At 37.8% G+C, this 26,412-nt stretch overlaps 1 protein-coding gene across 1 annotated transcript in view; it reads right to left on the bottom strand.

Annotated features, from left to right (window-relative positions):
- Positions 1-24,508, bottom strand: part of LOC121408124 (phosphoenolpyruvate carboxykinase, cytosolic [GTP]-like) — a 48,061-nt gene extending 23,553 nt beyond the window's left edge. Inside the window, exons 1-2 of the mRNA XM_041599454.1 lie at positions 24,487-24,508; positions 1,149-1,352 (exon numbers count right to left, since the gene is read on the bottom strand). Coding sequence (XP_041455388.1) covers positions 1,149-1,352; positions 24,487-24,493 — 211 coding nt within the window. The 5' untranslated portion in view covers positions 24,494-24,508. The remainder of the gene's footprint in view (positions 1-1,148; positions 1,353-24,486) is intronic.
- Between the last annotated feature and the right edge of the window lie 1,904 nt (positions 24,509-26,412).

Below are 26,412 nucleotides of genomic sequence, written 5' to 3'. Positions count from 1 at the left end.
CTGCAACTCATACTCGCTATGAGTTGCAGTGACAATACAGTCTTTCATTTACCAATCACTACAGACCAGGTAGATCTTTGCGCTAATCCATCTCTGGCTTCCTTGTCATTCCATAAGTTTCAAAAACTTGGGGGGAAAGATCATTTGCTTTTGCATGCCCCACTTTGTGAAATAGCCTTCCTGAGGACATAAAAAAATGTACCTCTGTCGAAACTTTCAAAAATCTTCTAAAAACTCTGTTATTACATACACACATGTATTTCAGTATGTCTGTATGTATGTCCTGCAGGTTGCTTGTCTCTTTGAACATATTTTCTTCTTTGTTTAATACCTTTTCATTGTTTGTACTTGTTAATATATGTATGTATTTGTTATTTGGATGCAGGGCCCCCAAGAAAAACAGTGCTTAGTCCACTGATGGTGTTACCCTGGGTAAACAAAACGAAATAAATAAATAAATAAATTAAACTCTTAGCTTTTTTATGCCCCTTGATCACTCTACAGAGTGGATTTGGCGCTTTACAAGTCTCATTATTATTATTATTTATTATTATACTAAACTCGGTCTGACTTGTTTCGCACTCGGTTCACTCGTAAAGCGAGCGTAGTGAACTTGATGTTGAGTCTTTTGTCACTCAAGCAAGTAATAATGAGACTTGTGGGTCGTGTGGTCCAGTGATTAGAGCATTCGACTCATAATCGCAAGGTTGATAAGAAGGCCCAAGAGTGATATCTGTCGTCTAGCCCAATTGGCCGGTTCCTCTAGGTTATGTCAGCCACTATGTGATTAACCTAGACGTAAAATGTTTCCAAGGTAATTGGTTATATACCAGCTTGCCGTTTACCAGCAAAAATGCTGTCCTGTTGAGTTCCTACAGGAATTACCACAAACAGAAACAGAACAGAAATTCCAGAAAAAAATGTAAATTTCACGCAAGCTTGTGCGAGTTAAGGCGAGTTAGAGCTCGCGCAGCTCGTGTATGACTCGCAACTCCAACTTGCCAAAATGGAAACCTTGCTTAATGCATTTTACCTAAATTCTATAGTGTCCTCTTGGAAGATAATATAAAAAGAGGAAGAATGAGTTTCTTATTCTAAAAACTATGAACTTTAACAGATGACAGCAACAAGCTATGTTTAAACCATACCTTTCAATGGAAGCGGCCTCCCAACTGAATGCAGACATTTCACAAATTCTCCTTCTCCAAGAATATCCAAGACTTCCTTCCCCATCCTTGTCATAATCCTCATACTAGCAACCACATAGGGTGAGTCTGTAAGTTGAATACCAATCTTTGAAAGGGGTGATCCAATAGGACCCATACTGAATGGTATTACATACATTGTCCGACCTGTAACAAATAAAAAAAAATGAGAACCTTAAATTATTACCATTATCAAATAAAATAAAAAAAGGTGGGCTTTTTTTTCAGTATGTTTAATAAAAAGAAATTAAACATACTTAATTTCTTTTAAATTTCTTTTATCAAAAACAAGCGAATACAAAACAAGGCAAAAGCAATTTTGTGTCTCGCCCCCACTTATGAAAATAACCAGAAATATCATGATTTGTGAGGGCACGCAACAGAATTGTATCCAAATCATGACTGGGATGGAATAACACTTGTCATAAGAGTCTTGCACGTAAACTTTAATGTTGACCTGAAAATAACCTTTGCCCTTACCATGTGACCTCCCACTGCAGCAAAACATGCAGGTCGTCTAAGTACATCTACCATCTAAGTTTGGTTGAAAAGTGACTTACGGTTGCAGAGTTATGTGTCATAAGGGAGTCTTGCATGTAAACTTTACATTGACCTGAAAATGGTCTTTGACCTAACCATGTGACCCCGACTGCAGCATCACATGCAGGTCCCCCAAGTCCATCTACCATCCAAGTTTGGTTGAAAAGCGACTTACAGTTGCGGAATTAGGTGTGATAAGAGAGTCTTGCATGTAAACTTTAACGTTGACCTGAAAATGACCTTTGACCTAACCATGTGACCTCCGACTGCAGCATCACATGCAGGTCCCTCAAGTCCATCTACCATCCAAGTTTGGTTGAAAGGTGACTTACGGTTGCGGAGTTAGGTGTGATAAGAGAGTCTTGCATGTAAACTTTAACGTTGACCTGAAAATGACCTTTGACCTAACCATGTGACCTCCAACTGCAGCATATCATGTAGGTCCCCCAAGTCCATCTACCATCCAAGTTTGGTTGAAAAGCGACTTACGGTTGTGGAGCTATGTGTCATTAGATTTGTGACGGACGGACGACATTTGGATCCCTCAGTCTCGCCTTCACCTCTGGTGGGCGAGACAAAAATTACAAAATAAGATCAAGTTTTGATTAACAATTTCAAATTTTCAATCATAAAACCACAAAATATAACCAAAGTAATAAGGACCAATCTTTTGCCTTGTAATAAAATCAGTGACAATTTATAAAACATGTGGGGATAGAGATATAGAATTTAGAGATAATGATTATGATTTCAGGGAGTTTACTTTCATAAGTTTAAATATTTTAAGCACGTACACATATGAAGAGTAAATTCCATTGGATTTAACTGCAAAAATTTAGGTTTATATCACTTTTGGAGGAACTTTTAATACCTGATGTAAGCCCAGGATAGAAGAGGCATAACCTTGTTTTTCCATATAATATTTTTTGATGGTTTCTTGTTAATTCGAGACTGCTGATTATGAATCTGAATGATGCCACTCTGTAACCTTGAGCACTTTCCGCAAATTAACAAAATCTAATATGGCCGTCAAAGTATGCATATTACCCATGAAAATCATAAAATTGCCGGCAAATTAGCTATAAATGTATGTAATTGTGTTGCACAAGTGAAATACTCTCTGAAAAAAAAAAAAATTTGAGAAAATATTTATTTTTTGATATTCAAAATGGCTGCCACAGACCTCTGTATACCCTATTATGTACAATATGAATAGGAAAAATTAGTTCTTTCACAAATAATCACTAAACTTCAAGTAATTGTGATCTATGGATAAAGTAAGATATGAAAATCATCAATGCTAACATTTAATAAAATTGTTGTATTTAATATTTAAAATAGCTGCCAATGGCCCAAATAGTATTATTTTCTATAGCAAATGGGCCAACAAAAATCTCACAAGTGAGCACTAAATCTAAAATGCATATTATTAAGAGAAATGAGTGAAATACTGACTAAAAATACAATTGCTAATGAAATATATTATTTAATATGCCATGTATGTGATAGATGCTGTATTTTGACATTCAAAATGGCTGCCAAAAGGCCTAACAGTAATATGTACAATGAGAAAGAGGACCAAAGAAATCACAAGAGTGAGCACTGAAATGCATTTATTTGTGATGAATAAATACGGTCTATAAAAAACATAATTTTTTACAAAATGTATCAATCAGGTTTAAAGTTTGTGTTCAATACTCTATTTTGACTTTCAAGATGGCCGCCATAGACATTGATTGTATTATGTACAATGCGAACTAGGAAATAAATTTTCACACGAGTGAGGTCAGTAAGCACCATAAATGCACGTAATTGTGATCTATGAGTAAAATATTGTCTGAAAGCATAATTTCTAACAAGATTTCTGCCAGGTAGGTAATAAATACTGTATTTTGAAAGTCAAAATGGCCGCTACAGGCCCCAACAGTATTATGTACAATATGAATGGGGACAAATGATTTTTAACATATTTTGGCTTTGCTTGACTTAATGGTGTTGTATGAGTGAAATATTGCCTGAAAACGTGATTATTAAATAATATATCATATTACATCATCTAAAATTTAGGTGATAAATGTTATATTTCAAAATTCAAAATGGCTGCCATATACCCTTTTGTGAAAATTGTCTGTCCTCATTCATATTGTACATAATACAATAAGGGCCAATAGCAGCAATTTTCTAATTCATAATGCAGTATTTATCACCTTAAATGCACCAGATATGATATACCTCGTTAGGAACAATGGTCTTAGACAATATTTCATTCTTACATCATAACTATATACAATACTTACAGTCAAGCAAAGCCAAATTCTGTCAAAATTATATGTCCCAAATTATGAAAATACTTACTGTTAATTTCTTATTTATAAGATAACTGGATATTTTCATTTGATTTTTTAGTTCATTATGATTAACTTGCACGCCGAATAAAGGTACACAATTTTTCCTGCGCACGCACAGCATCTCCCTACTCACGCACTATCCCAAGATCATCATGGAAATTGGCGTCCATTTCCTCTTATGAGCCTGAACGCAAGACATGTTGCCAAGCAAGGCGAGGGGGCTGGTGGGAGGGTTCAAATGAATATATCCAGTTATCTCGTAAATAAGAAAATAACGGTGAGTATTTTCATAATTTACTGTCAATAAATGGGATATATTCATTTGATTTGCTAGACCAACACAGATTCAACGTGAAGGGAGGCATGTCTAGACTAAACTGCACAAAAAATAGGGAGATGAAGACACGAAGGCTGCTGCCTTAAAGACAGAGGAGGCAAATGAGGCCTCACCCGAAGGAATGTCCTATAAGTACCAGGAAGTTAAGGAATTAGGAGAGTGCCAAAAGGCGGTCCCTAAGATGTCGTCTACGACGATTCCATTGAAAAGAGCCCAAGAAGTAGCTAACCTTTTAGTATCGTGGGCCTTCGGCCTAGTGTCAGAACATCACCAGCTGACTTGAACATTTCAACAATCCAGCGTGAGATGATGTCTTGAGAAGCTCCCGGGAACAGCTTGTGCAACCATACAAACAACTGGACAGAGTTGGGAATTGTCTGAAGAATGGCAAACAAAGGGTTGAAATAGGGAACCCACATTGTTTGATTGAAAAACCCGTTTCAAGGACCCGGACACCAGATCCTATTACCAGGGGTTAAGAGATCTGGGCCTATTTCATAAAGAGTTGCTATCATAGCAACTTTGGTAGAATAGCAACTTTTACTTGCTATACTAGCAACTTGCTATGCTAGCAACTTTGCATTTCATAAAAGCACATTTGCTGGAAAGTCAGCTTGACTTTCCAGCGAATTATTTGAATAGTCATGTATGAGGCTGATTAGGGGGAAATCCCCTTCCTCTCCACTTTTTTTTCAGTTTGAGTCACAAGTTTAGGTAGAAAACACTCGTGGATTGTGCACAGCAAGCCCGTGCCCCCCCCCCCCCTCACCATTGAGAGGCAAAATTATAAGAAAAAAATTAAAAGTGAATATAAATATTTTTTGTTTTGGTTGTAAATTTTTTCGGGGGCGAAATTATTAATTTGCAGCTGCAAACAGGGTCTGCAGCATAAGACTAGCCATTGAAGCAGAGTGACTGATGGCTTGCAATAATTCTGACTCGGGAAGAGAGTAAGAAGAAAATATTTATTTTTCAGAGCATTCTTTCTCCATTGTGTAAGTTTTCAGAGAATTTAGGCATTTTAACCCTATGCCAGGTAACAAATTATTTTGATAAATGTAAAAATGTTACCATTATCGCCGTTCAAAATTTCACCTTCAACAAATTTTCTACCACACAATTTTAATCCCAGTCCCACACTTGACTTTTTGTGTAGGTAATGCAAGGTTGTATCAACAACATGGCAGGCGCAGGCAACTGCTGTTAAAAATCACCCTGAAGCAAGTAAATATGTAGGCTCTAATTATGCATGAAAAATTGAAAATGACATTAAAAGATTATTTTTTGCTTATATTTGAAATGATTTTCAAGTTATCGCTTTCAATGGCGAATAACCATCCACTAAGGCACAAGAGATTAAATCCCCCTTGCGTGCGAACGGGTTCTGAATGCGCTCTGAACGGGGATTAAAAAAAGTAGACAATAGACCCCGTTCGTTCAAGTTCATTCACGTTCAGAATTCTACTGAAGGAGTGAGCCGAGAAGAGTATTGATTTTCATTGTCTTCTCGCAAAAAAGGGGGTGTCACTGAACGGCAAAGCGAACGGTCGGATTATTAATGAATGAATACATGCGAACGTGGGGATTAATTCAAGCCTTGATAGAGATTTCTTACTACAACGCTGAGCGTTTCCCGAATAAAAAGGGATGATCAAACTTTGAGCACTTCTTAAGTTGGACGAATAAACACGCATCCTTGTATTTATTCATTCATATTGAAAGTTTATTATCAACCTTCCCCTTTTTAATTTCGACGGGCGTATTTGTTCATTTATAACCACTTTGACATTCAATACAGATCGTTTGTCGAGAATTTTAAGACATTTCCCGTGTTTAAAGGAACGTCCAAACTTTTTCGCTTTTTGATTTTGACGGACTATATTTTTTCATTTATGTTTAAAGTCATTAAATCATACATTCCTTACAAATCGTCTAACAATAATTCTAAGACATTTCTCGAGTTAGAAGGGATGTCCAAACTTTGCGCTTTTTAATTCTGACAAACGTATTTCATTTAATTAAAAGTTGACAGTCAGACAACTTAACGATGTCAGTGCTATCTCTCCGACATTAGATCAGGCTCGGAGGTCGTCCGCTAGTTTATTCTTGATATTTTTCTTCCCGTGGGTATCATTTATTTCATACTCTGACATCGTTTACGTGATCATAAAATAGGTTCTGACGTCAGACAACTTAACGATGTCGGTGCTATCTCTCCGCCATTAGATCAGGCACGGAGGTCGTCCGCTAGTTTTTCGTTGATATTTTTTTTCCCGTGGGTATCATTTATTTCATACTCTGACATCGTTTACGTGATCATAAAATAGGTTCTGACGTCAGACAACTTAACAATGTCGGTGCTATCTCTCCGCCATTAGATCAGGCGCGGAGGTCGTCCGCTAGTTTTTCCTTGATATTTTTATTCCCGTGGGTATCATTTATTTCATACCCTGACATCGTTTACGTGATCATAAAATAGGTTCTGACGTCAGACAACTTAACGATGTCGGTGCTATCTCTCCGCCATTAGATCAGGCGCGGAGGTCGTCCACTAGTTTTTCCTTGATATTTTTATTCCCGTGGGTATCATTTATTTCATACCCTGACATCGTTTACGTGATCATAAAATAGGTTCTGACGTCAGACAACTTAACGATGTCGGTGCTATCTCTCCGCCATTAGATCAGGCGCGGAGGTCATCCGCTAGTTTTTCCTTGATATTTTTATTCTTGTGGGTATCATTTATTTCATACCCTGACATCGTTTACGTGATCATAAAATAGGTTCTGACGTCAGACAACTTAACGATGTCGGTGCTATCTCTCCGCCATTAGATCAGGCGCGGAGGTCGTCCGCTAGTTTTTCAGGGTGTGAAATAAATGATTACCATGGGAAGAAAAATATCAAGGATATAGTAGCGGACGACCTCCGCGCCTGATCAGATGTCGTAGAGACAGGGCTATAATATCGTTAAGTTCTCTGACGTCATAATGATCATGTAAATAATGTCAGGGTGTGAAATAAATGATGACCACAGAAAAAAAATGAAAAGGATGAAATAGCGGAGGTCGTCCGCTAGTTTTTCCTTGATATTTTTATTCCCGTGGGTATCATTTATTTCATACTCTGACATCGTTTACGTGATCATAAAATAGGTTCTGACGTCAGACAACTTAACGATGTCAACGCTATCTCTCCGACATTAGATCAGGTTCGGAGGTCGTCCGCTAATTTATTCTTGATATTTTTCTTCCCGTGGGTGTCATTTATTTCATACCCTGACATCGTTTACGTGATCATAAAATAGGTCTGACGTCAGACAACTTAACGATGTTGGCGCTATCTCTCCGACATTAGATCAGACGCGGAGGTCGTCCGCTAGTTTTTCAGGGTGTGAAATAAATGATTACCATGGGAAGAAAAATATCAAGGATAAAGTAGTGTACGACCTCCGCGTCTGATCCGATGTCGTAGAGAGAGCGCGAATATCGTTAAGTTCTCTGACGTCATAACGATCATGTAAATATTGTCAAGAGTATGAAATAAATGATGACCACAGAAAAGAAATGAAAAGGATGAAATAGCGGACGACCTCCGCGCCTGATCCGATGTCGTAGAGATAGCGCCAACATCGTGAAATTCTCTGACGTCAGAACCTATTTTATGATCACGTAAACGATGTCAGGGTATGAAATAAAGGATACCCACGGGAAGAAAAATATCAAGGATAAACTAGCAGACGACCTCCGCGCCTGATCTAATGTCAGAGAGATATAGCAACGACATCGTTAAGTTATCTGACGTCAGAACCTATTTTATGATCACGTAAACGATGTCGAGGTATGAAATAAAGGATACCCACGGGAAGAAAAATATCAAGGATGAACTAGCGGACGACCTCCGTGCCTGATCTAATGTCAGAGAGATAGCGCCGACATCGTTAAGTTCTTTGACGTCAGAACCTATTTCATGATCACGTAAACGATGTCATGGTGTGAAATAAATGATACTAACGGGAAGAAAATTGTCAAGGATAAACTAGCGGACGACCTCCGCGCCTTGTCTGATTTCGTAGAGATTTAGCCAACATCGTTAGTTTTCTGACGTCAGAACATATTTAACAATCATGTAAACGATGTCATGGTATGAAATAAAGGATGACCTAGGGAAGAAAAATGTAAAGGATATTACTAGCAGACGACTTCCGCGCTTGATCCGAAGTCGAAGAGATAGCGCAGACATCGTTAAGTTCTCTGACGATTAACTTTTAATTAAATGAAATACGTTCGTCAAAATTAAAAAGCGCAATGTTTGAACATCCCTTCTGACTCGAGAAATGTTTTTAAATTATTGTTAGACGATTTGTAAGGAATGTCTAATTTATTGACTTTCAATATAAATGAAAAAAAATATATATATATCGTCCGTCAAAATTAAAAAGCGCAACGCTTGGACATCCCTTCACACATGGGAAATTTCTGATCATGAACTCAAAACATCTGTAATTGATCACCTTTTAATAAAAATGAAGAAATACGTCCGTCAGAATTAAAATGCGGGAAGTTTTTACTCAGGATATTTCTTAAAATGATCACCAACGATCTGCAATGAATCTCAAATCCATACACCGACAAAATGCTTTTTTTTCGTCACATTAATCACTTGGGAAAATCCCCCTGGACCCGGCTGTATCTGTTTCTAGCTGAGGAGAACCATTCTCCGTTCTGAACGGAGTACTTAAGCGCTTTCTATTGACTCCTTTGTTATTAGTAATCCTTGCGTTCGTGGGTATCGTGAACGGAGTACTTCAGCGCTTTCTATTGACTTCTTTGTTTACAGTAATCCTTGCGTTCAGGTGTATGCAGGGGGCACTACGAATGCGTTCGTTATGGGGATTAGCAAGACAATAGAGCATTCCGAACAAGCGCGAACTTAGGTGATATTAAATCTCTTGTGCCTAAATGGATTCAACAATGGCCACAACTTTTTTTTTTTTAAAAAGTCAGAAACAGGAAAAAAAAAAGCAATTTACGATGTATCATTTTTTAGGGCCTAGGGCTTTTTTAATTTAGGCCTTAAATTTAACACTTCCACATAATAGATCTACCTTCCTCTTTTTTTTCCCCCACAAGAAAAAAAATCCTCTCCATTTTTCTTTTTTTTTAAAAGTCTGTCTATAACCTCTTTTTTTTTATCCTGGCAAACTCCTTGGCCTGCCCTGGGATAAACCGGAGAATTCATTGTTTCGGAGGAACTTTTTAAGATTTTTTTGGGGGGTGTAGATAGGACAAAAAAAATTTCTACTAGAAAGCATTACTTTAATATATTCTTTATTAGCATTATTATCAACATTGCTCTAAATATCTGTTCTCTTGTAAGAGCCCTTTGGGCATGCGTGAGCACTACGTACGCCATTGTTAACAATGAACTTGACAATGATGAACCCTTTACAGTGTCAACGTGACGCTCCCTCATTACCAGCATCAAATATTTAACCCTATTTGATGCTCCAGTAACCATACTTGACGCTCCAATAAAAAGTTGACGCTACTACTGGAGCGTCAACTTTTTATGAAATGCGCTGCAGCGTCAAATTTAATATTTGACGCTGCAGCGCATTTCATAAAAAGTTGAGGTTTTATGAAATGCGCTGCAGCATCAAATATTAAATTTGACGCTGCAAGTAAAAATTTGACGCTGTTTTGGGGACTTGACGCTGACGCTGTACCTTTATGAAATGGGTCCCTGGAGGGAGTTAAGGAACTTCATTGGAATAAGTGCAAACAACTGAGTTTAGATAACAAGGTGTGGAAGTCACGTCTAATCTACGCCAATCCCGTCAATGTCCGCGAGCAAAGCATAAGTATGCAAAGCTACGTACTGTATTTGGTTACGAAAAGATGCCCTGATTACCGACCCAAGAGGGAGTTAGTCAAGCGTCAAGAACGATCGACAGGTGCCATGACGGACTAAACCATAGAGCTCGACGTTTGAGAGAAAACTCAAGAGTTTGTAAGATTCGGATCGAGGGTATAAATCATCCATAACCAGAAGGATGATAATTGCCGATGATCAATAAACGATTCGACTTTGCTGAAAAATTCAACAAGAATCGTGATCGGTAGGACTGAAAATTGTTTTGTAAAGTTCAGTAAATGATCGATAAATCAATCCGAGAAGGCAAAGGCAGGGCTAATAAAAGCCCAGGTCGAGTCACCAGCTTAATGAAATTGAGCCAAGCCGGGTCAATGCAAACGTAAGGAATGCAAGATATCTCAGATGCCCCAGCGTGGGGGAAAGTGCCCAGGAGTCAATCTCTGTCTCAAATGCGTGAGGACAGAATATTTGCAGATTCTGATAGAGAGTTGTGACAGGATGTTACCAGCGGCCCAAAAAGGACATGGAACGACAGAGAGTATAGGTTGAAGTAAACCACTCGTGAGGAAGTCAATGTGTCGAGAAAAACGACCGAGTGCCATCCTGTCAATAAATGAAAACTGCCATAGACCGGCTGTCTATACAGAATATAACAGTCCAGTCAAACAGCTCAACTGGGCATGAGAATAAACACGGCTTGCATCACGACATAGTCATGTGTGATAGACCGAGAGGTCACGAGAGGACCCTGGATCCCATCTCTCCCATACTAAAATAGCACCCGCCTGAGGGTGCAGCGCCCACGGCAGGAGAGGTGGCTCGACCAAGCCACCATCGGTGTGAGGCCCGTAAGGCCAGCCTGCGATGGATGAGCTGACGAAAAAATGCCTCTGTCATGACCCCAAGTGAAGGGAACAATCAAGAGATGTCGGTCAAGAAGACGCTCTGAACCAACAGTCATCGCCAGACATGATACCTCAACAGTTACGTTCCCGATGGAAGCGAGTGAGGTAACAACGGCCCTGTCCTATCAAGGTTAGGGACAAAAACTGGCTAAGAGTGTCTAAGTCCTCGCTTGAAGCATGGACCTATGCTTGAAGAAACAAGCGAAGGAGTATGACGACGTGAGGAAAATAATCACCCGTATTTCCCTTAGTCTGCGATGAGAACCAGTTGTTTACAAAAAACAACAGCCACAAGGCCTGGTTTCTCTGGTGACCTCTGGTGAAGGGTGAGCACCCCCGGCGCCGGTTGGGGAAGCATGGAACAGTCCAATATCGGTAAGACAAAGAGTTACGAATGTTGCGGCAGGTGGCAAAATTGACGCCCTACGCAACTGGGGATGAGAATCAAAGCTTCTAAAAAGAGCTCCAGTGAAGTAAATCACTTTCATGCAGGGACTCACCCACAGCCGGCCCAAGAGATAGCGGGTCCCGGTGATCGTGGGTAGACAGATATAAGTATACATACTGTCAGGAAAGAAATTTAATTATAGAATGTTTCAGTTGTTCAAACATGTGTTTAACATATTCACTTGGTCCAAGTTAGGGTAGGCTTATACTTAAGCATGAACATATGTTTTAAATATTTCACAAGCAAGCGTTGGAAACGTTTGACCCCCCCCCCCCCTAGAGTTCAAGTGTACCAGGTTTATGTCATACTTTGTACAGGTGTTAGAAATATTTCTTATTAGGTGAAGCATTTTTAAAATGCAGTATCTACATTTTGCACAAAAAAAGACATCAAGCATTAACTATTTTCATAAGTCACTCCATACTATTTTATTTCTCAAGTATTCTTTTATCATCAAATTGTAGAATGCCTATTTCAGGCCAAATATACATAGTTTGTCCTCATGTTTTGACATATTGGTGTAAATGTAGATTTTCAGCAAAAAATGCAGTACCCACAGATGATGAACTTGTTAATTAAACTCATTTTTATCATGGTGCCCTCTGTGTCTCGAAGGTATTATTTTCCCCTTTAAATACACAATGACAAATTATTTCGTGGTTAATGAACAGAGCAAGTGATAATACAAGTGGAATGCCTCTGGCCGTCTCACCTGCATCACGCGGTTCAATATAGCATCAGTGCCGACTTTGAAAACTACTCTAACTCGCACAAGATGTTCAGTGATACATGGTTACTTTTATGTCCACTTTTTATGAACTAGACCAATAAACTTACAGAGATATGATGGTTATTCAACAAAAAAAAACCCAACATGGCCAAAGTTCATTGACCTTACATGACCTTTGACCTTGATCATGTGACTTGAAACTCGCACAGGATGTTCAGTGATACTTGATTACTCTTATTTCCAAGATTCATGAATCAGATCTATAAACTTTCAAAGTTATGATGGTAATTCAACAGATACTCCCAATTCGGTCAAAGTTCATTAACCTTCTACCTTGGTCATGTGACCTGAAATACGCACAGGATGTTCAGTGATACTTGATTACTCTAATGTCCAAGTTTAACGAACTAGACCAATAAACTTTCAAAGTTATGATGGTAATTCAACAGATACCCCCAATTCGGCCACAGTTCATTGACCCTAAATGACCTTTGACCTTAATCATGAGAGCTGGAACTTGCACAAAATGTTCAGTGATGCTTGATTACTATTATGTCCAGTTTTTATGAATCAGATCCATAAACTTTCAAAGTTATGATGGTAATTCAACAAATACCCCCAATTCGGCCAAAGTTCATTGACCCTAAATGACCTTTGACCTTGATCATGTGACATGAAACTCAGGCAGGATGTTCAGTAATACTTGATCAACCTTATGTCCAAGTTTCATGAAATAGGTCCATATATTTTCTAAGTTATGATGACATTTCAAAATCTTAACCATCTTAACCTTAGGTTAAGATTTTGATGTTGATTCCCCTAACATGGTCTAAGTTCATTGACCCTATATGACCATTGACTTTGGTCATGTGACATGAAACACAAGCAGGATGTTCAGTTATACTTGATTAACCTTATGGCCAAGTTTCATAAACTAGGTCCATATACTTTCTAAGTTATGTCATTTCAAAAACTTAACCTTATCTTAAGATTTGATGTTGACGCCACCGCCTCCGGAAAAGCGGCGCCTATAGTCTCACTCTGCTATGCAGGTGAGAATATAAAAGTATTTTCAAATATTGATGACGTCATTGAAATACTGTTTTCTTATTTGCTGTTAACGTTTGAGAAGAAATTACATGCTTCTAATTCTACAATAAGTTTCAAATTTTCAGAAACTAGTTTTAGAGAAATTTCAGCAATGATTAAGCACATTAGCAAACAGCAAACACACAAACAGGCAAACAAACAAGAAAAGTCTGTGCTAGGGGGAACAAACAATTCAATTGGTGACTTGAGTATCGCTTAATGAGGGCGCCCTACCACGAATACGGATTTTAAAATTCAAAGTGAAATTGTAAAAAAAAATGCAAAGGAGTATTTTCATTCCCTGGGTACAATGATTAACCACACCTACATGAATTAAAATGGATTGATACCAGAAGTGGACAGTGAAATCTTTAAAATAATTATTCCAATGATAAATAGTAGAGGCCGGGTCCTCTGCAGGTTAATCAGTACAAGGCCCTACAAGGTCTGCCTATTTCACCAAGAATGGAGTCTCTGCTATCTCACCAACTACTATGTCTTTGGTGAGAGGATCTTTTAGCATACTTTGATCAGGGGAAGGAGGTTGTGATTGATGTATTCTTTCACGAGGAGCTGGCGTAAGTCCTTGTCGTTCCGGAAAGAAGTCAGAGGGGTTTCGGAGAAAATTTCCGTAGTGGCAGGATCGCCATTGATCGGAGTAAGCTCGGATTTCATGAGGAGCTGGCGATCCTGCCACTACAGAAATTTTCTCCGAACCCCCTGACTTCGTTCCGGAAGGACAAGAACTTACGCCAGCTCCTCATGAAATCCAAGCTCACTCAGATCAATGCTACATGTGGTGTCGGAAGCAAACCATGTAAAAGACCTCGCTGCAACATGTGTGGGGTCATTTCACCAGTGACAGAGATATCCGGACCAAAGGGTACCTGGCATATCCACGGCTCTTTCACATGTGTCACCAAGGATTGCATATATTGCATCTCCTGCTCCAAGTGCAAGGCGATCTACATCGGAGAAACGAAGAGGAGGTTTCCTGACAGAGTGACGGAACATCTTTGGTCCATCAGACTCAGGTCAGCAGGGTTACCTGTAGCTCATCATTTCGCCCAACTGGACCATAACATCCGGTACTTCAAGGTGTGCATTCTTCTGACTGGTTTTCGTACAGATGGGGCAACATACCTGCCAACATTTGGAAACCCACAATTTGGACAACCATCGGCTGGGGATCCAAGGGGCAGCCTAGGCCCCCAGCGGGGTCCAGGGGCAGCGCCCCTTGCGGGGGTTCAGGCCGCAGTGTTGAAATTACTCTTATTTTTAGGGAGCCATTTTTCATGTTACGAGAGCCATTTTAAAAAAAAAGAAAAAAATCAGCGCATGGTTTCGCATCACAGTTTTTCCTGCTTGCTTACAAATTTATTTAATGTTAAACATTGTTTATTCAATTGCTATTTGTTTTCTTCATTGTTATCAGTTGTTGAATTATTATTTTCTTTATTGTTGTCCATTACATGTACATGTACGGTCCGCCACTGACCCACATCGAGGGCAGTCTATCAGATGGATTGAGCTCGACCAAAGGCCTAGCGGCTGACAGTTAGGTGTGAGCTCGCAGACCCGGTAAGGTGGGTGTGCCCAGGAAGCATGCATAGAAATGCCGACAAGAAAATCCTGGGGCTTGAAACAAGCCTGAACGCACATACACAATCTAATGAAATATACGGCTGTTACATTCCTCCGAGGTGATGCTTACCCGACCGGGAAAGACTCAGGGAACAAGCAGTGAATGTCAACGGGAGGGGTATCTAGCATATCAATAGCCGATTCCCTCCAGGTGCTCGGTGCAGGTGGAGACAAGCAGGTTAATATCATAACCATAACGCACCGGGCAGTGAAGGTGCTAATGGCGGTATTGGTGCTAATATATAATAATATAGGCTTAGCACTGAGAGGCAGCTTGCACAACCTTCTCTGAATTTTACTATATTTCTTTTTATTTATGAGTGTTCTTTTTCAAGTGTCAAGTTATTATGTGCCATTGATTCAACTAGACCAAGATTGAGCATTTCTGGTGCTGTCTTGATGATCTTTTTTTTCAAATTTGATTTTTGGCTTTTTTGCTGTGTGTACTATTAAGTAAGGAAGTCATCTTATCATGTACTTCATTCAAGGTATGTCGTCATTCAAGTAGTATTTAAGATCCTGACATGAATGGAATAGTGGAGCAGCTATTATTCACTACAATGAAGCTGCAGTCTTCTATTGCTTCTTTGAAAATATCCCTATTGCTCTTTGCAAGTGGTATTCACCCAAACCCAGGCCCCGATGCTCTTTCCAGTAGTAACAAGGGTGGTGAAAATAACACAGAAATAAATCTAAATTTGATTCCTAATAAGTGTCAGTATGTGAATACTAGGGACAATCTTTTACAGTTGAATTGTGCTTATCGACTCCCCAACGATGTCTGGGCAAAAATTTGTTCCATTGGTTTGGGGCGTTCTTGTAACTATACAAGGCGTGGAAGAAAAGGTGGGACCAAGGCAAAAAAGAAAAGAGAAGCTCCAACCTTAGGGGTTGTTGACACTGGTTCCTTTAAAGAATGTAAGTTATGCTTAGTTTATACCAGATCAGTGTATAACAAGACAGATATTGTTATTGATCATGTTAAATATTGTTATTGAACATGATTTTGACATTATGTGTTTAACAGAGACCTGGTTATCAGACACAGAAAAACATGAAAAGACAATTGGTGAATTAACACCACCTTGATTTAATCTCATTCATGTACCTTGCTCCATTCGTAGCGGTGGAGGAGTTGCCATTATACACCATTCTTTAATCACGAGTACATAATTTATGCAAATGGACCACACTGCATGCAGTTTTGAGTATGAGTGTTTCTATGAAGTTTGATGGAACAAGTTATTCATTATGCTTGTTGTTATCTATAGACCACAGTATAGTCAAAAGAATAAAGTGGGTTTTAATGTCTTTTTTTATGAATATTCTGATTTTCTAACATCTTTGTTGTCAACTTCAAGTAAGTTGATTGTTGTTGGTGATTTCAATATTCACTGGGATAATCCTGTTAATCAAGATAACAAAAGGTTTTGTGACTTACTCGAGTCTTTCAACTTACAACAGCACGTAAATGAATCTACTCATGAAACTGGTCACATTATAGATTTATGTGATTTCGCGTACCAATGATAAGCTTATCAGAACTCTGGAGGTGTCATCTTTTCTCACTGAAATACTGCAATACACTGTAATCTGAAATTAACTAAACCTTTGAGAAACAAAAAGGTTATTTCATACAGGAAGCTCAAAGCCATTGATCATAAAAAGTTGGCTGATATTCTTGCTTCAGATCTTCTCATACATCCTACTTCTGATGTCAATACTCTTGTCAATCAATATGATGCTAGGCTTAAAGGGGAATCCAACCCAAATAAAAACTTGTTTTTATAAGGGAAAGAAAAATCAGACAAGTTGATAGGTGAAAATTTGAACAATATTGGACAAACAACAAGAAAGTAATGAATTTTTAAAAGTTGTAAATATTGGTAATCACTATACCCATGGAGACTTCAAATTGGCCGCATATGGGATGTCATAGTGATGTAAGGCAAGGACTACTCTTCCATGTACTCCAATACATATTATGGCTAAAATGTCATTTTTCCCAAAAGTTTTATTTCAATTTATATTTTTCTTTCATGAGGACATACTACAATATACTACCTGGGTTATATTTAGATTACTGCCCTAGGGGAATTGGTACTTAGGAGAAAACCACAAATCCCTGATAATAAAATACATGGCCTATGGGAAAGTTGTCCTTGCCCCTTGTCATAATTTACTTACACAGTTGCCAATTTGAAATCTACATAGTATTAGTGATCTCAATTTTTAAGCAGCTATAACTTTCTCATTGCTCGTCCGATTTCTTTCAAACTTTCACCATTCTGTTTAATTTATTTTTCTCCTTCCCAACATAACATTTTATGGCCAAGGCTGGATTCCCCTTTAAGTCTATCTTGGACAAACATGCTCCATTAACAAAGCAAAAGCGATTTTGTGTCTCGCCAACTTATGAAAATAACCAGAAATATCGTGATTTGCTAGGGCACGCAACAGAATTGTATCGTTGTGAAATAACTGGGATGGAATAACACTTGTCATAAGAGCCTTGTACATAAACTTTAATGTTGACCAGAAAATGACCTTTGACCTTACCATGTGACCTCCGACTGCAGCACACATGCAGGTCCCCAAGTCCATCTACCATCCAAGTTTGGTTGAAAAGTGACTTACGGTTGCAGAGTTAGGTGTCATAAGAGATTCTTAAATGTAAACTTTAACGTTGACCTGAAAATGACCTTTGGCCTTACCATGTGACCTCCAACTGCAGCATAACATGCAGGTCCCCCAACTCCATCTACCATACAAGTTTGGTTGAAAAGTGACTTAAGGTTGCAGAATTAGGTGTCACAAGAGTCTTGCATGTAAACTTTAACGTTGACCTGAAAATGACCTTTGACCTTACCATGTGACCTCCGACTGCAGCATAACATGCAGGTCCCCCAAGTCAATCTACCATCCAAGTTTGGTTGAAAAGCGACTTACGGTTGTGGAGTTATGTGTCATTAGGTTTGTGACGGAAGGACGACAGAGGTTAACTGACAACATTTGGATCCTAAGTCTCGCCTTCACCCAGGAATGCGAGTGGTCACAAATACAAAGATCTGAAAAAACTGAAGAGTGTTGAAAAAGTCTGAAATAGAAAGAGCTCCCATACTTTTTGTACAGAGTAAAGCCAAAAATAAGCTGAAACTAGAATTTTAATTCGTCATGAGGACAAATTAGGTGATCTGTCTGATTTCATGATCACGAATCGAAATAAATATGATCATCATGATGAAAACTTAATTTTTCTTACGAAAAGAATGTGTTGAATACTCTTGAAAAAAGAGGGAGGGTCATTCCATAAAGGTCGGACGTACATTCGGACACATTTAAGAGCTGTATCTCCTTTAATTTGATGGCAGTGTTTTATTTATTTTAGTACATCATAACATGTGACCTAGGTTATCATTACACCATGACAGGACCAGGCTGCAATATGAAGAATAGAAAATATGGGCAAAAATGTGAGGGGTCGGACGTACATCAGACGAAAGCAGGTTTTATGCTTTTAGATTTCATGTCAAAATCTCTGTGATTTTTGTGTTGCAGGTACTAAAATTCTAATATGATGTGATAGCTAAAGGATGAATCTTACAAGAAATGAAGCAAAGAAATTGATAGGCATTGCCTTGTTTTAGTTACAGGCTGATCTATTTGGGGTCGGACGTACACTTTGAAGGGGTCGGACGTACATTGTGCAAAATATTTGCACACTGTACGTCCGACCCCCTTTGAAGATCAGTTACACAAAACATAGACATTCTAAACTGGATTTTTTTTAATATACATACTGTTTGGTTAGTTGTCTTTCACATATGACAGAATCAACAAATGAATCTAATGCTGGTGAAGAGTTATGCTTGATTAAAGTTGACATGCATTCAGACAGTGTACGTCCGACCCCCATACTGATTTTCGTACAGTCAAGCAAAATGCACCTCATATCTATTACAAATGAGTCAGTGGGTTTAAACTGTTTCCATTTTGATATCTACATTTTTAGATCACATCAATAATGAAACAACTCAACTATTCACACAATGCAGAATACTGTTAAACTTCAAGTAAAATGTATTTTTTTAATGGTTTGCAAAAGACATGACAAAGAATTTCTTCAACATTAACAAAACTTGTTCTGTTACAAACTTTGTTTTTACAAGGTGGGTTACGAACCATGAGTCTTCCCTGATGTTGCAATAAAAAAAAATGCAATATGACCTTTTGACCCCTAGATGACCTTTGATCTCTCCATCCTCAAGAACACATGTAATTTTCCCACTGATCGTTTTCTTCCAAGTTTGGGCAAAATTAATGCAGAAATATGTCATTTGACATTTTTACACCTAGATGACATTTGACCTCTCCATCCTCTTTAACAAATATGTGGTACTACCCACTGATAATTTGTTCCAAGTTTGAATACATTTGAATACAATACAAAAAAAAAAAACTACCAGTATCAAAAGTTAACTTTTGATCCCTAGAAAGCTTGAACAATTGACCTTGAATAACAAAATGAGCAAAAGTGACCTATTGACCCCTTAAAAAAACCTTAGGAATTATCATCTTCATCAACAAAAATATTGTATTACCCTCTGATTTTGTATTTCAAGTTTGAACAATATTGATGCAAACAAAAAAATTGATTTAAACAAAATCTGTCAGAAAATGACTAAATGGCCTCCTATCTTTTGACCTTTTGACCCCTAGATGACCTTTGACCTCATCAACACACACATGGTATCAACCAAGGATCATTTGTACCAAGTTTGAACAAGGTTGATGCAGAAATAAAGAAATGAGAACAAGTCAAAATTAAATGAATAACCCTTCACATTTTCTTAACTTACACCCCTATAGGCAAAAGTAGAATAGTCTAGACATCCATGTATCATTACAGCAAATGGGCAGATCCATTTCTCATAGAGGGGCGATTGCTGTACCTGAGATTGAGGGGAAGGGGCAATTTCTACTTTTATATGGAACTTCTTTGTTTATTAAATTTCTCATGTATTTGTAGGTTTTTACTTTTTATTTTCTTTTTTAATTTTCTGCAGGCTGTTATTCAGTCATAATTACCACTAAATTCATTAGGTTACATGTATGTGATAATTTGAGATGAAGGAAGGCAGTTTCCATTGAATATGCACACAATACACAAATAAATCACCATTTCTTGAAGATGATATCATCATTTAAAAATCTACATGTTGTCAAAAATGTGAGGTATTCTTTGTGAAATTTGTCTCAAAACTTGTGCAAGACTTCAAAGAAAAAACCAATAAAACTATACAGCGATATCAGGGTGTGTTAAAGAACTATCATGCAAAATGTTTAAGATGGAAGGTGAATTTTGCCCCCAGTATTTGTTGGGTTAAGAAATACAAAAAAGGTCATTTTAAACTAGATTGAAATTGAAATTTGTATTCAATTTTGAAAGATTGATATGAGTAAAAGATGTTATGATATTAAACTTTTGCAAAAAACATCTGAGCAGTGAAAGATAACTTCATAAAAAAAGTTTCAAAGGGGTCGGACGTACAGGGGGTCGGACGTACAAAAAAGTTGTACGTCCGACCCCCACTTATCTTGAAATCCTGGACTAGTGGTGAGCTACCTTCTGGTGTATATATTAAACAAACCAAGCTTGCTTTGCATCTGACTTTGGGAAAATTTATCTGCTTTTGTTTTGCTTGTAAGAAAAAAAGTGTATGTGAAAAGGGGTCGGACGTACATTTGAAAGTGCCTGCTTTTAATATATTCGGTTTAAGAAATTTAAGAAAAATAGAAAAAACCTAACTTATTTTTTAGAAACCTGACATAATAACAACTTGGACAACATCCAACTTTAATTATTTCAAAGCTTATAAAAGGTTTAAAATTTGTTGCAAACTTGACCTTTGAAAATAAGTAAAATTCTGTTTTGTTGCTATGGTGATTTCAATACCTTGTCAAAATGAAACGATACATTGTTTGAAATTATTTCTTTCAGATTTATACATTTCAGTTTCTTAGCTTTCATGTGATACCTAATTTGTTTTGTTTGTAGGATTTTGTAATTTTGACCAAAAGGTTTACTATTTTATGGAACTGCCCGGGAAATAAGAAAGTTGTGTGAAAAAATGTAGGTCATACACATATTGTACATGTACATATTGTACATTAAAATGTATTTTAATCTCTTTTATTGTCCAATATTTTATTTTATAACATTGTAATGGTCATAAAGGACCATGTGAAATGTTGATAAGAAAAAAAACGGAAAAAAATCTCATGTTCACCCCTGCCCCCTGGGCTCATACCCTGGACCCTAAGGACGCAAGTCTCATGCCTTCCCAATGGAGCTACAGTACACTGTTTCCCATAGACTTTACACATAAGCAAATTAAGAGGATCTCAAATCCAATTTTGCAAGTGAAATACGGGCATGATCCCGGCATCTGATTGGAAAATGGAGACCACACTTCCAATAGCTTACAATCTAAGCTACAACATACTCAATGCTCAAAGAAAACCGACAAGAAAAAGTGGAGATATGGCTCGTGAAATAGAGGAATGTAGAATTCAGTTTTGAGAAAAAGTCATTTCCCATAAAGATTGCACACAAAATGAGCGAAAATGACATACCCCTATAAATTGACATTGTTAGAGATGGTCCGTTCCTTAAAATGACAGTATAGCCATCACACGAAATAGAGTATGTCCTCAGCTACAACATATCAAAAACCTAGCAGAAATTGACCAATATTTACGGAGTGAGAGTCAAATTTGCATAATTATGATAACGTCATAAGTAGCAAAATGAAAATTTTGAGTTCCGACGCCATTTTGATGACGTCATGATAAAATTTCTGGTCAAATGTGACATGAAATCACATCTCCCATCCATACTCTATTCGAATATGAAAAAAAATTGGGGGTCAACGGACTTCCTAAAGAGCTATAATGAATTTTGTATAGGCATGTTTTTGCACATATATTGTGTATGGTTAGTGCGCATGCTGTAAACTTTGATGGAGGCTAATTCTGTTATTACTTGTCGTAGAAGGTTGATCAAGGTATCAAATTGTTTAGAATTATATTATCGGTGCATTGATATAAAAAAAATGGCGATCCTATGTTGCATAGTGCCGTTACGTGCACGCAAATTTTTGAAATGCTAAAAATGACCTGAATCATACTCTACGAGCATTTTAAAAATTTTGACGTGCGCGTACGCGCATCGTGACCTTTACATGACCTTTGATGACTTGGACAGTTGACCCTTGACCTGAAGTTAATGTGATATAAATATGGTTAATTTTTTATAATTGATAATGAAGATAAGATCATGTGATTTTACAAAATGGCGTCTAGATGACGTCATGATGACCTTTTGACCTTGAACCTGTTTCATCCAGATGACATGGTAAGTCCCCATACCTGATGATACTTTGAAGAAATTGAAGATATAAATTTTGAAATTTTACGCTAACAGGGTGGAAATATAAAATCTAAGAAATAAATAATAAATAAAAAAGAAAATTTGTACGAAATTAATAGATGATCTGTCGATTGACAGATCACCTAAAAATCTGAAATCAGATAAAAATCTGAACTCACACCCCTCACCTCTGGTGGGCGAGACAAAAATGTAAATTAGAGGCACAAAACTAGAATTTTATCACTCAACAATGCATATAGCGAAAGAGGAAGTGACGAGGGATGTAGGTCACGAGGTGACCCCTGTCGGGTTGCACGCTGTACGTGCCAGGGGCATGCATAAATTATGTGGGAGATCTTACCAGTGTTGTTGAGGGTAGGGTGAATAGCAATGTTAAATAGGGACAGGTGAGTATGCCGATAAAGATAAGAATTGATCACTTATCATGAATTTTCTTCGGGTGTCTACTTTACATAGGCAAAGTCCAATCTCACACAATGTGTAACAATTGGCTTTTTAGTGATTAGTGATAAAAGGATGATTGTTGGCAATAACCACCTTTATGCATTGTTCATGGGACATATTACTGACCACAAAATTAGAAATGAAAATCAATACTATGAGACCAGTATATTTACTTCAGTAGCTCGACAGTTTTATTCTGTTGTTCTGTCATCTTGATTGCATAAAGGGATGATGAGAAATCATTATAGTGGTTGACAAAGCACAACCTGATTCAAATTTAATCATTTCAAACACAACCAGGTTTATAGTTCTATTGTATTTGAGTAATCAAAATTGCGAAAATAAATGATCTTATTTAATTAGACATCTGCATTGGGCCCGAGTCGTTTGTTTTGAAAACCTTTTGAACGCTATACCACCACAATAAAAACATGCCAAATTTGGGCAAAACAAATTACGAGAATCTCAAATATAGAACTAAACTTATATTTTGTACCAGTGTATAAGCCAAGCAAAAGTAATTGAATTATTGATATTGAAGTTATTCATGGATTTGGGCTCATTTTCTCGACTTTAAAAATAAAACTCTTATCAAGAAGACCACCTTCAAGATGAATTCATAGTTCAGGCAGAGCAAAGCTGGGTTTTTTCAAGTCGAGAAAATGAGCATAAATGCATAAATAGCTTCAATATAGATTCAATTCCAACTTACAACTTACTCATTTTCTGAGTCCGACTCCATGATGGTGGATCAGGCGCAAGCATAGATGATCAAGCAGCCAGATGTGCAAGTACCGCACTAGCCCTGCATGCTTGTGTTGCGCGGACAGCTCACTCTACATGGTAGGGCCAGGGTGATAACTCCTTTGAAGTACACCATAGGAAAAACTGGCCGGCTGGCTAGCTACCACTACACTTGCACGGCCATTAAATTTTTGCCCACATGGTACCCCATAGAAATTCACCCGAAACTTACACGCCACTTACATAGCCTTTTGCAAGAAACCCATAATTTGAATAGCATGATTTTCGCCTATTTTTAAATTGTAGTCTCACATGTAGACTTTCACGTTAGTTGATCTAGTGTGACATCAACTGAAAGTACGATCTTTCAGAGTCAAGAAAAATAATAATGCTCAATGCTTGCAACGTTCTCGCCAGGTTCACTCTGATGGTTGTCAGCGGCGCGAAGCGACACAAGCCGCGCAGCGACCTCGGTGCGTGCGAAGCACGCACGGGGGGAGGGTTCGGGAGGGGGTGTTCCCCCCTCCCGCGCGAAGCGCGGTAGCTTATCGAAAATATCAATATCAACGAGCTTAGATTGCTGCTAAATGCACCACATTTTATGCCTGTTTAATGCTTCTCCGGCCACACAGCCGAAACAGTTGCGCAAATTGCGATTGAAGCAGAAAGGCAATTATAACTTAAAAAGGTGAAAGGAAATGTCAATCTCATTTTATACTTACGGTTCATTGATTTATTCACATTGATGGCATCGATAAATTAAGTCCATTATTTCAATGTTTAGATCGCCACATCCTTGTAAAAGTGCGATTAATTTTGTGAATGCGTGTTGCTTATATGTCAATGACCGACTACATCTACGGACCGCATGCGTAGCCCTTTGAGCTTGCGCCGCGTCACGCCCCTTACGAAATCCAAAGATTGTTCCGACTTTATTTGGAAGCCTCGGAAGATTTCTTCCGAGGCTTCCAAATAATGGACATCGGTATTTATGAGACGGGGTCCCCAATTAACTTATATAATTTTCATGAATTTTTGTTTTGTTTATTCAGATACTCACTGAAACTAACTCTCATAAGACTTCTGTTGATGATGTTTACACTTAAATCTTTTATCAAGATTCTTTTATCACTGTCAGTTATTGCTGTTTGTTCGTTATTTACCTATAAAATAATGAATGTGCTCATCACGAGCGTGAGAAATATTTTTAGTCATTCATAAAACTTTAATATTACGATTTTGTTATTAATTGCGATTTATGTTTTGAAACTTGAAAGTATAGGTTAATCGATAGGAAAAAAATTTCTAGGTAATACACTATGTAGGCCTACAAAACAGCGTATGTGAAAGAGAGAGGAAGAGGGGGGGTTGTAGATATTCGACGGGAAAGAGCGATAGGGAGGGGTCGTGGCGTGGACAATGACAAGGGGATGTTGAGATCGTGTGTGTGGGATTGGTGAAGAAGTCAATATTCGAAGCGAATACATTTTTTAATTCTACTGATGATGATGGCTGAATAATCTTCCTTTACATGTATATTTTGGTGATTTTAAATTTTAAAAATATTTTCTTGCATCATGCGTGGGAAGATCGAGGTACGTGATTCAATAAATTGCATCACAATATCACTTTAGGTGTAGTTTTAAATTTACAGAAATTCACGTTTTAACAGTTTATTAAAAATGAAAAGATTTTCTTAATTGTATAGCACTCATCCAGCGTAAACAACAAAGAATATTTGAGGTCACGAAGTCAGCTGATTCGCTCTCAAACAACAGGTTAAAAGGTCACACACGTGGCGCACTTTCCAGGGTGGGAAATCGGGAAACCCGTTCAAGCACAATGATTGGCTCAAGCCCAAGATAATGAATACTAATTAGATCACGTGCCATCGGCTTTGGGGCGTCTCGTTCACATTCCAACTCATTTCATGAATATCATCCACTCGCAGTAATTAGGCTAACGACGTTGTAAAGCTAACTGTATAAAAGCACAATTCCGATAGAAATAATAACATCAGTGAAATTGAAAAATTCATCCAACGATATTCAAATTATACTAGCAACTCATTGTGGGCGTAAACAACGAAATACATATCCTCTAAAACGTTCACACAATTCGTACTTGAAATGAATATCTGTGAATGAATTGTCAATCCACTTTTTTGAATGTGTATTTCTATCGAGATCTATTGAATCACGTACCCCTCCCGACCCAAGGTGGATTTTTCAATCACCATAAAGATATTATGCAGCCACAATGACCAATCACAGTAGACACATCCATAAATGAATAATAATTTCATTCACTCCGAACATTGACTTCTTTTCGCCAATTCCCTCCCCCATAAAGTCACAAACATCCCATCATTTTCATCTACATTGCCCACGACCACCCCCCCCCCCCCTTTATTCTTTCTTTCTCCTTCACACAAATCAATTTCAAATAATATTTTTAGTTTAAATCGTAGTTTTTAAGCAATTGTACATCAAATTCATAAAGCATTCACTGTGATGATTAAAAACATTTCTCAGGACCGTGACAGGTGCGCTCATTATTCAATTGGCAGGCCATGAGCAACAAAGAACAATACAAATGAAAATACACTGTATATACGTATAAGTCACATTAAAAAGATGAGTTGTAAT

This window comes from Lytechinus variegatus, chromosome 2 (assembly GCF_018143015.1).
Source record: "Lytechinus variegatus isolate NC3 chromosome 2, Lvar_3.0, whole genome shotgun sequence".
Lineage (NCBI taxonomy): Eukaryota > Metazoa > Echinodermata > Echinoidea > Temnopleuroida > Toxopneustidae > Lytechinus > Lytechinus variegatus.
The sequence above is the reverse complement of the archived record's forward strand: the minus strand, read 5'-3'. Positions and strand labels throughout refer to the sequence as shown.